The sequence below is a fragment of the Trichinella spiralis genome (assembly GCF_000181795.1).
Source record: "Trichinella spiralis strain ISS 195 chromosome Unknown Scfld6, whole genome shotgun sequence".
In the NCBI taxonomy this organism is placed as follows: Eukaryota; Metazoa; Nematoda; class Enoplea; order Trichinellida; family Trichinellidae; genus Trichinella; species Trichinella spiralis.
Window position 1 is genome coordinate 70364 of NW_003526945.1, and position 15306 is coordinate 85669.

General features: G+C 29.2%; 4 protein-coding genes across 4 annotated transcripts; 2 read left to right on the plus strand and 2 right to left on the minus strand.

The window, feature by feature from the left end:
- The first annotated feature begins 867 nt into the window (after window positions 1-867).
- On the plus strand, window positions 868-2130 carry Tsp_10019 (conserved hypothetical protein). The gene has a single exon (XM_003373125.1). It carries the CDS (start codon window positions 868-870, stop codon window positions 2128-2130), a length of 1263 nt encoding a protein of 420 aa, XP_003373173.1.
- Window positions 2131-2734: 604 nt separating this feature from the next.
- Tsp_10020 (UDP-glucose 4-epimerase) lies at window positions 2735-5001 on the plus strand. Its single transcript, XM_003373126.1, has 10 exons — window positions 2735-2870; window positions 3263-3375; window positions 3453-3566; window positions 3627-3806; window positions 3864-3977; window positions 4157-4223; window positions 4326-4411; window positions 4488-4565; window positions 4631-4745; window positions 4800-5001. The coding sequence occupies exons 1-10, from the start codon at window positions 2735-2737 to the stop codon at window positions 4868-4870; spliced, it is 1074 nt and encodes a 357-aa protein (XP_003373174.1). The 3' UTR covers window positions 4871-5001.
- A 388-nt stretch (window positions 5002-5389) lies between these two features.
- Window positions 5390-11328, minus strand: Tsp_10021 (acyl-protein thioesterase 1). The gene is made up of 12 exons (XM_003373127.1): window positions 11220-11328; window positions 10615-10677; window positions 10449-10538; window positions 10234-10395; window positions 9968-10162; window positions 9353-9430; window positions 9128-9306; window positions 7000-7100; window positions 6790-6884; window positions 5743-5921; window positions 5501-5665; window positions 5390-5440 (listed from the first exon to the last, which is right to left on the minus strand). Exons 1-12 carry the CDS (start codon window positions 11326-11328, stop codon window positions 5390-5392), a joined length of 1467 nt encoding a protein of 488 aa, XP_003373175.1.
- A 2012-nt stretch (window positions 11329-13340) lies between these two features.
- Tsp_10022 (transport protein particle (TRAPP) component, Bet3) lies at window positions 13341-15168 on the minus strand. Its single transcript, XM_003373128.1, is given in 10 exon segments — window positions 13341-13439; window positions 13450-13485; window positions 13514-13557; window positions 13620-13679; window positions 13753-13792; window positions 13902-13980; window positions 14275-14363; window positions 14421-14513; window positions 14956-15005; window positions 15084-15168. The coding sequence occupies 10 exon segments, from the start codon at window positions 15166-15168 to the stop codon at window positions 13341-13343; spliced, it is 675 nt and encodes a 224-aa protein (XP_003373176.1).
- Window positions 15169-15306: the final 138 nt, after the last annotated feature.

Sequence of the window (15306 nt, forward strand, 5' to 3'; positions counted from 1 at the left end):
GGTATTCATCAAATTTTAAGATGTTCTAAACATTTCAGACGTCAGTCAATCAATGCAATAAAGGTATGCATCGGTTTCATATGCATGGCAAAGCTTCCGCTAAACAGCTGCGCTTTCTTTTCAATTTCTCGTCTATTTTTCAAGTCAAAAGTGAATTTTCTCTCTCATTTTATATATTTCCCCGTTTTTCAAAACCCAACCACATACAATTTCATAAAATATAATCAAACTCTGAAATTGAAAACATTAACTTTCCATTAATTAATAAAATCAACGAATTGAAAAACGAACCTGCTTTTATCAATATCGCACATTTATATTTAAATTTGACTATTTCTAATTAATCATTTTTTTATTTAAATAATATCATTGCATTTTTGACGATGATCAAACCATTTCCTCATTCTTTGTTTTTTGCATATTGAAGTGATAATTCATTGGCTTCATTTTCAACTTTTTCCGCAACTGATAATTCTTTGTCATTATTCTACTTCATATTCTGACATTCAGATGTCATCTATTTAAAACTGAGTAAGAAACGGTTTGCTTGATTATAAAATCATTAAACAACATTGCTGAAAAATGTTGTAAAGAATGAAAACGATAAATAATACAATCAATTTTCAATATGCACATTAACTGTTTCCATATTCAAGAACAGAAATTATGCTGCTGTGATAATAAGAAAATCAAAATTTTAAGCAACTATCACTATAGCAACTATCAGGAAAATTAAATGACAAATTCAAATAACTCTAAATCAATTTACAGAAGACAATTGTCAGCTGATTGAAACTTTAAATGCAATCCAATTTTGAGAACATTATATAAAGTTTCCTTTTTAAAAATACTTTAAAAAGAATTTTTATGGGGTCTGTGAATACATGGTATTCAAGTTTATCATTAACGGAGCGATTATTATGGGCAGCTGTTTTCTTCATTGCTACTGGATTTATTTTCTACTGTTGGACAGCCATAGATTGGACTTTTTCAGATAATGGACCAGGAACAACAATTTTGCACGTCAAGAAACAAAGTATGCATTTTCCACCATTACTGCTTTGCACCCGGCAACCTTTCAATTCAAAATACATCCGTCAAGATCCGATATTCAACAGTCGCTTTGACAAATATGCCGAAAAATTGATCAGCTTTTCATCAGCTGTGAAAATTCAAGATCTTGCTGGAAATGAAATTGAAAAACTAGAAAAATTATATTCAACCAGCTTCAACAAGACACAAGAACGTGAAACTGAAGTCGACTGCTTTCTACCAAGCGATCACTTTTTAAAATGTATTCAAATTATTAAAAATGTAACTTCAGGCGCAGAAATATTGGATGTAAGTTCGTTTTGTCAAAATTCGTCCACTTTAATCACTGGTTTTCTTAATCCATGTACAGTAATCTTTCCCAGTGAACAGAAAATTCCTTCAGATTTAGGAGCATTAAAAATTGAACTTGAATTGCAAAAGGAACAACTCACCGTTTCCCCTGCTGAATTTTCTGGATTTGAAATTTATGTCGGTGATTTAACCGTTGAAGAGCCATTTTTGCCAAAGATTGCATTGAAAAATAACCAAGCGGCTTCGTTGAAATTGGAAATAATTGAATACATTTCTTCAGTCAGTTCAAAAGATTTCGAAGAAAATAGACAAGCTCTTTTTAAAATCGAAACGTTGAAAAATTGCGTTTACCAAAGTATTAAAGATGAATGCAACTGTGTACTTCCTTTCATATGTACCAAACCGGACGACTCAATTTCAATTCCACTGTGTACAGTAAACGATTACAAAAATTGTACAGCTTCATTGGGCACAAATACTTTGGAAATAATAAATCATTTTGATCAATTTCAGATGCCCTGTTTGATGAAAGAATCAACTGCAAACGACATTCAATTCAACTGCATTGCAACACGTTTGCCCGACATCGATACACAAACTTTACGATATCGAGCTACATTTTCCATTTATTACGATCATTTTGATTATTTTCAAATCAAACAAGCACAACTTGATTCAATAAAAATTTTTATTCTTTACGGAATTCCACTTGCAGTAGTTACCGCACTGCTCCTGATCGCTGTAATCATTGTTGAAACTTTAAAACGCGTCATCACTTTGTGGTAATTTATCTTCGTTTACTTTCATGCAAGTAAAAAATATTCTTCAAATAAATTCTTGCTGTTTCTGTTCCCTTTTGCAAATGCTTATCTGTAATATAACATTATTCACCCTTAACAATTCCAATTGTCCATTTTTCTCAAAAAATTCATTTTTGCTTTTCATTAATAACATAAAATTACATCTTCAATATTAAAAAATTTACTTTACTTTTGTTTTTTCATTTTTTACACCTACATTTTTTTACACAGTAATTCTTTTCATACTGTAACTTGTGGTCGTTCTTATACTGTAAACTGCAGGAAACTTTTCTGACGTCAGATTTGGCCCACCCACATTTAGTCATTTCTGTGATTGATTATTCTCCAGTTGAAATATAACATGGTCAAACGAGTTGGAAAGCGACCCTACTCAGATGACTATTTGGAAACTTCTGAAACATGTACATTGAATTTTTATCTAATATGAGATCATTTCTTATAAATACTAGTTTTACATTTGCACATCAACTTGTTTAACTGTTCAAAATAAACGAAGTCTAATTTTAGCATTTCATGCTAATTTCACAGGAAAGCATGTTTTTATATTATCCAAATGTTATTTTTTAGCAATGTACATCATGCCAACTAGAAAGAGTATTCTAGTAACAGGAGCTGGTGGATTTATTGGCAGTCATGTAGTACTGGAACTTCTTGAAAACAACTACAATGTTATCGCTATTGATACTTTCGACAACTGCGTAAGAGGTAACGATCATTATGATAAACATGTGCGGAAGCGTGTTTTTTCTTTTGGCTAATCAGAATTGATTGTTTATAATTAAATTACTTTTAAATGTATTTTTATCAGATGATAATTCATTATATGTTGAATTTCAGTTGAATGTAAGAAGTTGAAATGTTACTTACCGTTATGAAATCACTGCATACAGTTCAGTATTACATTGCTTTTTGAAAAGATCACTATTGAACACCAGCATATAACTGACTGGTTTCGCTGTGCTTATTATTCATGTTTTTCCATCTTTTTCATAAAATATAGAAATGCAGACTTACAGTAATTAAAAATGCAAGTTCAAATGAACTTTACATAAACGTCATTTATCATTACCAGACATTGAGTTATTTTTTTAATTCAGGTGAAAGATATCCAGTTAGTTTGGAACGAGTAATGGAATTGACTGGAAAAAGGTTCCGATTCTATGATGCTGATGTGCTGTCTAAAGAAACATTGTTGGAAATTTTTAAACAAGTAAAAGCATTGTTTCTTTTCATTGTCTGATTTTCTACTTTCATTTCGTCTTAATATATTTTTCGGTTGCCTTCTAGCATCGAATAGATTCAGTCATGCATTTTGCTGGCTTAAAAGCTGTTGGTGAATCTATTTCTAAGCCCTTGGAATACTATTGGACCAATGTTGGTGGAGCGCTTACACTTCTGAGGGTATATTTCTATAACATTTAAAAAGAAAAAATATATACATCATTCACCTAAACTTTTTAGGCAATGAAAGAAGAACACATCAACAATTTAATCTTTTCTAGCAGCGCAACAGTTTATGGTCCACCGAAACAACTTCCAATTAACGAAGAGCAAGAGATTGGTTGTGGCTTGACAAATCCATATGGCAGATCGAAGTTCTTTATTGAACAGATACTGGAAGATTTTCACGCTGCAAATACTGTATAGAGAGTATTCTTTCTATTGAATAACTAATTTAATTAGTACGCATTTGAAAAGGAGTGGAACATTATTTCTTTGCGTTATTTCAATCCTGTTGGTGCACATCCTTCGGGACTCATTGGTGAAGATCCAACAAGTATGCCCAATAATTTGATGCCGAACATTTCCAAAGTATGTTCTATTTTTTAGGAAATAATTGCATATATTAGGAAATAATACACAGTCATATGAAATATTTAAATTATAAAGTATATAAATAAGATTTAGGTACGATAACTTATCACAGTAATGTGCATTAGAGTTCAGATGAATTAACATTTATAAGAAACTAAGAAAATTATTTATTATAGGCAGCTGCTGGAAAAATACCTGCATTACGCATTTTTGGCAACGATTATGATACAGTTGATGGGACTGGTCAGTTATTATTCTCCAATATTTAATATAGCATATTTTAATAGCCTCTCAATACAGTATTTTTTCATTTTTTATTCAACATAATTGACTGAATACGTTTAGGTGTGCGCGATTACATCCACGTGGTCGATCTGGCGAAAGGTCACGTAGCTGCTTTGCAGAAGCTTCATGAAAATGCAGGCTATAAGGTATACATAACATTTCGTTTTTTATTTTTATCTTGTAATTATTATCTGTTTACATCTTAACATTTAACTTTCGAAGGTGTATAATCTTGGTAATGGAAAAGGTTACTCAGTATTGCAGTTAGTAGAACAGTTCGAACGATCATGTGGAAGAAAAGTGCGTTAAAATATTTCGATCATAATGCATAATATTAAAAAATACCAATTTGTCAAACTGTTCAGATTCCTTATGTAATTGAAAATCGACGACCAGGTGATCTAGCAGAGATTTATTGTGATAATACACTGGCTCGAAATGAGTTGAACTGGACTCCAAAATATGATTTGCAGCAAATGTGTATGTTCTAATTTATATTTTGCTTAAAAAAATTATTATTTATCATACTTTTAGGTGTGGATACGTGGAATTGGCAACAAAAAAATCCAGATGGATATGTCAGTTCTGAAATGGAAAGTGAATGAAAAAGTTATCCAATCTGAAATTTATATGTATCCCAGGATCTATCTATTTATCGGTTTGCAGCTGAATGAGCAGAAATGGAATAAATTAGGCTTCTTTTAAATCTTTACACTTATTTATTTCGTCATAGTACAATAATTTTTATCCTAGTACGTTTTTCCTTTTGCTTATCAATGATTGCATTTTTAACATTTATATGTAATTTGAAAAATAAAAAGATCTTTTACAGAATTGTGGAATAATTTTAAACTTATTTTAAAAATATCACATTCCACATGAAAACATCGAGCATAGGAAAGCAGATAACCCAAAAATTACAAGCTTTAATGAGTAATCACCAGCAACCTCGATTAGCCTATAATTACTGACAAAACAATACTGCAAAGATTTCAATTTTAAAAAGCTGGACCTCAGTAGGAAGGCGTAAAAAGGATTAATACAATCTAAGGAAAATGCTAATTTAAGCAAAAGAATTTCATAGACAAATCAAACCATCACCAAAGAAAAATGAGAAAAAATAATTAAGATGGAGGAAGATGGAACGTAATAAATTCCTTCATGTCGTCCAGTTCCTAGAAGTGATAATTAAATAAAAAAGCGTATAAATAATTTCAAAAAAAGAAAATAAAAACCTGTGAACAATACGTGTGAGCCATTCCTGGATAAAATATTACTTTATGAGATGAGCACAGTTCTTTTAGCATTTCAGCGGTTGCTCGTCCAACTGCCTGGCTCACCAATTGATCATCCTCGCCATGACACTGCAGTATAGGAGTGACCTTGTTTATGGATACGTTCTACATAATTTTAACGTGAAGATAAAATTAAAAGTAAACTATACATGTATATGCATATGTATGATAATGTTTTTTACCTCAGGAGAAAACTGACGATGAAGAGGAAGCCAGCAACTTAAAGACATTATTCCAGCCAATCGCTTGTTGAACGTCAAAGAGGAGTAAAGCGCTAAAGCTCCACCTTGTGAAAATCCACCAAGAATTATTCGATGACTTGGAATTCCAATTCGCATTTCTTCTTCAATCAAATTTTGTACTGAAAACATATAATAATACGCATCAGTTAACTTAAAAAATAAGAGAGAAAATACAAATATATAATACAATTAAAGTATAATTTAAAAAGGTATAAAAATCACAAAAAAGTACAATTCGTGGTTGTAGATGCAAAACAAAAACTCATATTAAATAAGTTTATTATTAAAAAAATAAATAACGTGCTGCACGAACAGCAATTTATATATCATGTAACAATAAAATGTAATTATTTTACTTATAATGATCTTGAATTCTTTAATCATTTCTACATAAGAGGTACATAAATAATAAATTTCCTAAAATTCACTTCGCGCTTTGCTACTTTCACTGAATGCATCAAAACAGATTGTTTTTACGTTACACTTAGACTAATGCTTTTGAAATATCCTTTCACGCGACAAGCAGATGAAAAGCACAAAAATGTCAATAATTCCTTTACTATTATTCACCGTTAGATTTATAAAACAACGAATCAGAAAAGTGGATTTTCATTTTAATATTTACTCAGAAAAGAAGACACTAAATACTTGTCAGCGTTGTGCTTCAATAAACTTATTTTTCAACAAACAGCTAAATTAATAGAATTTACATAAATAAAAAACAATAATTATCTTATTAAGATTAAATAACGTTAAAAATTAATTAGAAAACATATCAAAAAATTATCTCACAACTCTCTGATAAAAGTTCATGCAATAAACTACCTCCTATTTATTCAAAAAAATTCGAATTTTTTTTCAATCAAAAATCAATTCATAATATTGAGTTCTTGCTAGAGCAGACTAGAAATGCCTCTGCGTGAAAATTCTATATTAAAGTATATAATGAAATAAAATGTGTACTCTGTTTTGCAGAATGCTTGATACCATCTTCATCTTCTGTCGCATCCATTCCTATTCCTACGATATCAAACCAAGAATGCATGCGCATTCCAGAATTCAGTGAAACTGGCATAATGGGTCTAAAAAAATATTGGCAATTTTCTTATTTATTGTTAATTCTGAATACAGTATCTGAATAAAACAAACCAAAAATCAACAAATAAACTGATATAACTTAAATAACGACCAACTTACGCATGTGGACAAATGAATTTAATATGCGGAAACTGAAACTGCTTTTGAAACAATGGTGACCATCCAAACCCGGTATCGCCAAGACCATGCAGGAAAATGACCTGCAAAAAAATAAAAATGCTTAAGTAAAAAATCAAATAATTAACCTTGTACTGAAAAAATTTTAATGTTCTCAAATTTGAAAAAAAAAGAAAACAGCAATATAAAAGCACCGATGCAGTATGTGTTCCGGTAGCCGAAATAACAGAAGGTGCGTCCATGTTTCTCTGAAATGAAATGCAGTTACCACCCATGCAATATATGTACCTGAGATAGTGCAATACTGAATCTATAAAAAGAAAAACAATTAAGCGACTTAAAAAGCAACACAGCAAACTTACAGTTTTATTAACTAAATTAAAAAGCGAACAAAACCATCTGAATAAAAAATGAAAAGAAAATGTCCGCCACGTGCGTAAAAAATATTAAAGTAACCAAATCTGAAATAAATTTCTCATCAAGTATCTTAATAAATGTCAATGTGCAAAAGTATACACTACATAAATACAAAAAGAACAAAATATTCTTTATAAGAAATCAATTGAAACTAATTTAATAATAAATCAGTAACAATCCTTAACCAACGCAACAAAACTTTAATAATGAACAGAACAGAATCAATAAATAATAAATTCAGTAAGAAAGATAAGTATAAGAAGAAGAGCATACCTTACTTACTTATGGTGTAGTTCAAAATTTTTAGCTGCACAGCGCTTCAATGAAAAACAGAAACTGCTTTACTAGCAAACTTGTTTGGAAAAATGACAATGTATTTTACAGTATCCCGTGTTGATAAAATTAGGTGTTATAAAAATAATATATAAATAAAATTTTGTATTTATATATAATAAAATTATTTAATTCACTAAAGCAGAATAAAATTTAAATTGTACTAATTTAAAAATTGTCTATCCAATTTTTTAAAAACTGAGATTACGCTTTTGGAATAAAAAGCAAATATTCGAATAAAATTTCTTCAATAATTTTAAAAAATGCATTAAAAATGAATTTTTAAAATTAGATCAAAACCTTACAAACAAAATAATTTTAATTTAGCAAGCTTCAAGCAGATGCAAAATAGACAGGAGTTCGTGTGCATTTAAATTCAAAAATAATCGGTTCAGTTAATATGTTATATACTTTTATACAATTTTCTTACATTATATTAAATAAAGTTTGTTGAATTAATCATTTAAAGGAAATCAACAATGCTGATACTCTAATTAACATAATTAAGATAATCAAGCTGTTAACGTCCATTCCAGTCTAAGCTGTCTAGCAAAAAATTGAAGCATCTGTAAGTTTAGCGCTTTGTTGAGTCATCTGTCAATTGCTGAATTCATTTCACGAAATATTTAATCCATACTAAGAATAGATAACGATGCCTTGTAGAAGTCTGAAGGTTTGCACGTGATTTGCGCAAAAAAATAAAATTCCTACAGTAAGATGTGGGCATAAAATTGTGCAAGTAGTTTGTATATGTGTGACTAGCTCTTTCTTTACATGCGTAAATTTTCTTAAAGGCAGACAGTTGCTGTTCTTATTATGATAAGAATGAAGACAGAAAGCATAACAGAAACAAAAGCATTGTTTAGTTTTGATAGTTCTTTTATCGTAATGTATTTAAATGAACAATTAATTTAACATAGCAACAGAAAACTTCATTATATAAAAATGTTCATCATTTGATATTTGGTTGACGTGTACATTTGAAACCAAACAGCTTTCATTACAGTATTTTTTTAAATATTAATCTACGTAATGACTTAACATAATATGACTGCTTTTTCAAAAACAAAGCTTGCACTAAAATTTCACTTTCTTCTAATTTAACTGCATATTTTCATTTTTCAGCATAGTTCTGCAGTGATTTATTGTGAAATGGACTTTTCAGATTTTCCGCCACGGAACAACCGAACCACCATTCGCCCGTTAAACGTGGATAGCCAGAAATAATCTACAATTGTATTTCATCTTGTTTATCAGAAAAAGCAATGCTATTTAATTAATGATTGGAGATGTATAATAAATGAATTTACAATTTAAATTGATATCTATTCTAATTTATGGTCATTCTACAGAAATTCACCTTCATAGAACGCCAACCACTTATTCTGTAATAATAAGGCCCAGCAAATATGTAATTTTCACCATTTGTCCATTGAAATGCTGCATCAATTCTATCAGGCAGGTTAGGCGAAATGGCAGTAATTAAACGAGGCCAAATATTGTGCATTCCCCAACGAGAATATTTCCAATAAAATTTTCCTAAATAATAAAATGCAGCATAGAATTAAAAAAGTAATTTTCGAACCTTTAAAAAAATAGGGCTGTTGGTCATAACTCCAGATCATGGCTGCATCCAAATTATCAGGCAAATCTACCAAACCAACTGAAATTCGTTTTGGATATCCAGGAATTCGCTTTCCATCAGCGTTATATAACCAATATAAATCATCCTAAGTTAACAGATTCAAAGTAAACGCATTTCATTTCAAAAAAAGCAGTTCATGTCAAACAATAGGAAACTTCAATAGGAATAAAATATTCATCATCGTTTTAATGCAAAACTAATTTTGAAAAGCCTAAAATAAGTTCAAAATACTTTCTTACTTTAAAAAAATACGTATTTCCCTTGTTGTCACCAACAGCTGCATCTAAATCATCTGCCAACCCATCCCAGTCATCGCTTATCTTCCGTGGGTATTCCTTGTCATACGATAATTGATTTAATCGCCAGTACCATTTTCCTTAAATTGTTTATAAAATTATGATTTATAAATTATGAATTATGTCTATAATTTAATCAAACATACTTTGCTAAGCATTTATTTATAAAATTAATCCTATTTCACTTTGAAATTCTGCATCATTCTTCTTACAATTACATTTATAATTTACTGCATTTCAATGCAAACATATACTGTACCTTGAAATGCATACGTTGAACCATTTCCAATAACTGTGATTGTGTCAAGCACAGGATTATTGCATATGTTCACTTTTTCAAGTTGATCTGAATCTGAATTACTTTTATCATCCATGTTCACGGACAATTCATCATTGGGCCAAGAATAATCCGGATCGTCGCTGGAAATATTAAATTCTGCAGCCTCTTCTGTTCCTATAAAAATATTTGAAAAAATTTGATTATTACATCATACATCAAGATTTCAATAAAAATTCCGTTTATACCATATAAATATTGAAGAGCTTGAATATCATCATTATGCAAATGAATTCCACTGTTGGAATAAGTTTGATAAAATGGTGCCATTAATGCATTTCTGTTTTTTGAGTGCTTCAGTCCAAGTGAATGACCAATTTCATGAGCTGCAACTGCATACAAGTCAACTCCTAAAAATTATTTTAACAGTAAAACAAAATAATACTTTAAGAAATTATAATACCGCTGTTTGGTTCTGGTGTCCAATATTCATCATCGTCAAAATGAACATCTCCACCGTATCGTGGAAAAAATGCGTGCGCCAAAATTCCACCTTTAATTTAAAAAATCATGAGCAGAAAAACATTATTCAGAAATACAAAATATTGAAAATAAAATTCAACACCTACCCTGTCCATCGAAAGGTTCGCCGTCACCATGATTTTGCTGGAGAAATGCAATGTCAATATTAGCTGGCCGTTTAGAGATTTGTCTGAATCGAAGAGGTGATTTTTCTTCCCAAACCTACAAATTTTAGTTTGTTTACTAATTAACATATATTCTAGCTTTATAAATTTATAATAAAAACAGAACAAAAAATATTACGTAAACAATTAATACTATGTGCTGTATCTTATTCTAGAAAATATTAGAAAAATGAAATCATGCAAAATTACTGAAAGTTCTGTCCGATGAGTTTACCTTAAAAGCCCTTCTAATCGTATTATTAACGTTACCCTTTGGCAGCCTGTTGGTGTAACGACTGATTATGTATGTTAAATTCTTGAATGTCCAATACGAACCGAAAAATAAAAAAACGAATATTTATATAAAATAAAATATAATATATAGTGTATTTTCCACAATTTCCACAATAAAAAATCAAATTTTTCCACATAAATATGAATCTAAAATATGAAAATAAATATTTTAATATTTATAATGTTAAAAGCATCACTGATGATTAATGGATTCTGTCATAATTTTAAAGTTAGACTGTATGCTAGATACTCACCTTCAACTGCAAAACGTTTTCGTCTTTTTAACTTGCTTATGAAATCAGAAGAAAAATCTTCTTCATCAACATCTTTTAAAGAGCAACGAGGCAGTGACATGTAATACATAGTTTCAAAATTTATGATACCTGAAATATTACCCGATATTACTTATCAAATAGTAAATAATGGTGTGAATAATTTAACTTGGCATTTGTAGAAATGTTTTTGATACACATGAAATTGCAAAATTATGTGTGATTATTTTCATGATTTTATAACTTATAATAAGTTACATTATTTAATTTCCATTGTTCATAATCCTTTTAACATTAAGTAGTTTTAAATTTAAAATTATTTTAAATAATAATACCAGTAATCGGTAATGAAGCGTGCCGCTGAAATCGTTTTAACGCTTCTCTGCGCTGATGGACATCTGCATCGTTTTGAAGATAGCCATATTGCTTAAGGTAATTCTATATAAATGAAATTTTTAAAATGAAGTTTCAAAAGAAATATAATAAATAAAATACTTTTATGGATAGTGCGAAAGAAATATTTATTAACATGTCGAATAAAATTAATACGGTCAAAATGAATAACTTTATTCTATATTTAAAGTTAATATAGATTTAAAAACTTTATTCAATATATATTTATTTCCAAATTAAAGTTTTAAATAAATAAATAAATATATATATATATATATATTTCTAAATTAGAATCAATTTTAAAAGAAATTTATAAAATATTACCAAATAAACTCGATTTAGAAGGAATATGTAAATACGTTACAAATATAAAACAGAGATTAAAATGGTTTTAAGTGTCAATATATTATCAAAATTAAAGTAGAACAAAAATACGATTTACAGTAACGAAATCTGAAATCACAACTTTGTCTTCGCCAATATTATTTGGCAATGGCACTGCAGCGCACAATACTGACCAATAAAAAAATGTAAAAAATGCTGCACAAAAATGGCAATAAAAATATTCACAATATGTCATACGCATTATTATTTATTTTGAAATGTAAAAATTGCTATGCAAAATGACAAAAGGAAGAAATCTGACAGAATAGATGAAGATGCAGTGATGATGATGTAGTGAAGCGGTGAAACAAGCAAAAGCAATGGTAATCGCCTTTTCTTTAAAAGCTAACGCCTATAATCGCAATCAACAGATGCAAAGCTGACATCTGCTTTTATTAAACACGGCCGCAGTCAGCAACACCAACGATGTTGAAAAAAAAGAAAAGAAGAATTCGAAAAACATAAAACAACAAACAGAAAATTCTTTCCTGCATTACGATGTAAAAAAATTCAAAACTCTTGCCCATAAACAAAGCAAAATAATTACAAATATTATTATTTTTTATGTAAAAATTAATTCAAATTATCATATACATATATATATATATATATATATATATATACATGCAAATGAACAAACAAAATATAAACGCATGTGGCATGGCAAATATGAAAGATTCATTTCCTAACAGAGTGGCTTCATCGCTTGGACAAGAAAGAAAAGATGCTGCTAAGGGGCTTCATTTAATTCCACCAGACGTACTATTACTAGTACTAGATAAATAAGCTAATCAGCCTTTGAAAAGCAGCAGCAGCTCACTACTGATAAGAAAACAACCAACGCAAACGACTCTATTCAAAAGTCAATTGTGATTTAAAGCTGAAGCTTGTTCGTCACCCCATTTCTTCTTATTAACGCGTCAAAATTCCGCCATAAGCCATATGCTTTATGACAAAGGGCAACTGATATATTTGTTAAAGAAAATATTTATCAATGAAAATACTTTCTTTCACATCTTTTCTTATACATAGTAAAATAGATTTTTTCCAATTAAAATTTCACTGATTGTAACATAATTTAAATAAAAACGTTATCATATTTTAAAATCAAATACTCCCGTTAACGTAAATCAAGAAAATAAAACGCATCTTTACCCTTTCTTTTTTAAAATTATATTTATTAAATAAAATTATCAAATCTGCATTGTTGTTTACTAGTTAAATAGTAGATAAATGCATAAAGGGATTAATATTTTGCTGTTTTGATTAAATACTGAACATTGAAAAAATTAATTAACCAGGATTTTCAAAATGATAGCAGTGTAGCTATTTATTTTCATTCAACTTTTCTTTGGCAAGAACTGATTCTTCAAATTCAATCACGTAAGTGGTACCATTGTGCCAAACAGTAGTTACTTTACATGGCTAAAAAAACATCTATATGATTAATAGGTGGTGCCATATAAATATACTTATACAAAATTATTCAAATTTAAAACTGCTTCAATAATGCCTCCCGTAAAAGAAGCACAATTTAAATTTCCTGAAAAAGTAATTTCCGTTCATCAAAAGGCAAAGACAATTTGCATAAATACTTTTATATACCTTTATCTTTCGGAACAGATATGAACGTATTCACTAATGGTTCACGCTCAATTATGTAATCTAAAATAAACAAAATAAAATAAATGCAGTTTACATGGCTTAAAACACTATTCACAAATTCGTGGATTTTCACTATTGCGTTCCAATTTATCAGCTTCTTTACCAAATATACTCTAAATGATCAATGATAATAATTAAAATTAAAAAAAAACCATTAAAAACAAAAAATCTTACTTTGAAAAGAGTTGTTTTAATGAAAAGCAAAATTCCAAGTAATTTCACCTCTCTTTTATAGCCTTTATCTCGAAAAAAGATCAAATCAACTAATTTGGAGCCGACAATTTTACCATATGATGCTAATCTGAAAAAAATACCAACAAATATGTGCCTTAAATCTGAATCACAACAATTTTTTTTCATATATTACAAAAATTTATATAAATTGTCACTTATGCTCCAACAATGACACAAAAGCGATCATTTTTTACCGTTCATAAAAACAAATTCAATTTAAGCAAATAACACCTAACTTAATCTACTCAATTCACAATAAAAAACTACCATATATGAAAAGTAATTAAAAAGTATAAAATTTGTAATTGCAATACAAATTTATTTTTAAAAAAAGTGGAAAAATAATGAAAAAACTGTTCACTTTGTTTGAAGCTCTGATATTGTAGTCACTCGACTCTGGCTATAACGAACAACTTCAGAAAACAGCAAAGCAAATGTTGCTAGATTGATCTAAATTCACAACTGCAATTCAATAATACCAATATTAATATTAATTGCTAGTGTTACCTCATTTTTTCCTTTGCTAATGGTAACATCTAAAATGCCGGGTGTTTTGTTGGAAATTTTAAGAGCCATATTTACATTAGCTGACGGATAAATCTAACAAAAAAGAACATACAAATCACTAAATCTGAAAAAGAGCATACAAAAAAACAAAACAGCATTAATGACGCTAATAAAGTATTTATGAACCCAGTAAAATACAATGCCGCAACAAGTGCATAAAATCTTATTAAATAAAAATAAAATAAAAAGATAATTAATGCAAAAAAATTAAAAATCAAGAAAACATCAAAAATCAAATTCACACATATTATTACCAGTAGTTCGAAACTATCAGTACATAAATACTGTACAAAAAATTAATAAAGCAAGCTCAATTAAGACGCTATTTAATGTTATTAGAAAATTAAGCACATAATAATGTTAAAAAACAACTAACTGAGATGAACTAAAAACTTATTTTAATTTCTTTCATTTTTGAAACAGCAGTTTACGTCAACCATAATTTAGTTTTAAATGGAACATAATTATTTATTACTGTACTACCGTATGAATATTTTGCATGTTGAAGATGATGCAACCGTAGTACTATACTTTAATCTTTATTTTTTATTCTAATGAAAATGAATGCCCACATATTGGAAAGTGCAAGCACAGCTGACATACTGAAGTTGATGCGATATAAAATCATCTTATTTGTGTTATTCATGTGGAGCACCATTTGTCGGGTAAGTTTTATGTGGTGTAGCATTACTTGATAAATATTTTTTGAATTTACTTAGGCCCAGTTTGAAGAAACAAGATGCCGTTGCGCTTGTCCTAGTCCTTCTGTGGTTCGAGCAAATCATTCGGAACGTATGCTTTATATCAAAAGTGTGGCTGCACAGTT

Excerpts from the sequence above, each read along its gene's own strand:
- Tsp_10022 (XM_003373128.1), bottom strand. The coding sequence starts at position 15,168 with ATGCTACACCACATAAAACTTACCCGACAAATGGTGCTCCACATGAAT. Across the intron at positions 13,558-13,619 it reads ATCTGTTCCGAAAGATAAAG|GAAATTTAAATTGTGCTTCT; the intron begins GTATATAAAAGT and ends TTACTTTTTCAG. Across the intron at positions 13,486-13,513 it reads CGGGAGGCATTATTGAAGCA|TATATTTATATGGCACCACC; the intron begins GTTTTAAATTTG and ends ATTTTGTATAAG.
- Tsp_10021 (XM_003373127.1), bottom strand. The coding sequence starts at position 11,328 with ATGTATTACATGTCACTGCCTCGTTGCTCTTTAAAAGATGTTGATGAA. Across the intron at positions 9,307-9,352 it reads ACAGCCCTATTTTTTTAAAG|GAAAATTTTATTGGAAATAT; the intron begins GTTCGAAAATTA and ends TTTATTATTTAG. Across the intron at positions 5,441-5,500 it reads CTCACACGTATTGTTCACAG|GAACTGGACGACATGAAGGA; the intron begins GTTTTTATTTTC and ends TATCACTTCTAG.
- Tsp_10020 (XM_003373126.1), top strand. The coding sequence starts at position 2,735 with ATGTACATCATGCCAACTAGAAAGAGTATTCTAGTAACAGGAGCTGGT. Across the intron at positions 3,978-4,156 it reads TGATGCCGAACATTTCCAAA|GCAGCTGCTGGAAAAATACC; the intron begins GTATGTTCTATT and ends TATTTATTATAG. Across the intron at positions 4,412-4,487 it reads ATGAAAATGCAGGCTATAAG|GTGTATAATCTTGGTAATGG; the intron begins GTATACATAACA and ends TAACTTTCGAAG.
- Tsp_10019 (XM_003373125.1), top strand. The coding sequence starts at position 868 with ATGGGGTCTGTGAATACATGGTATTCAAGTTTATCATTAACGGAGCGA.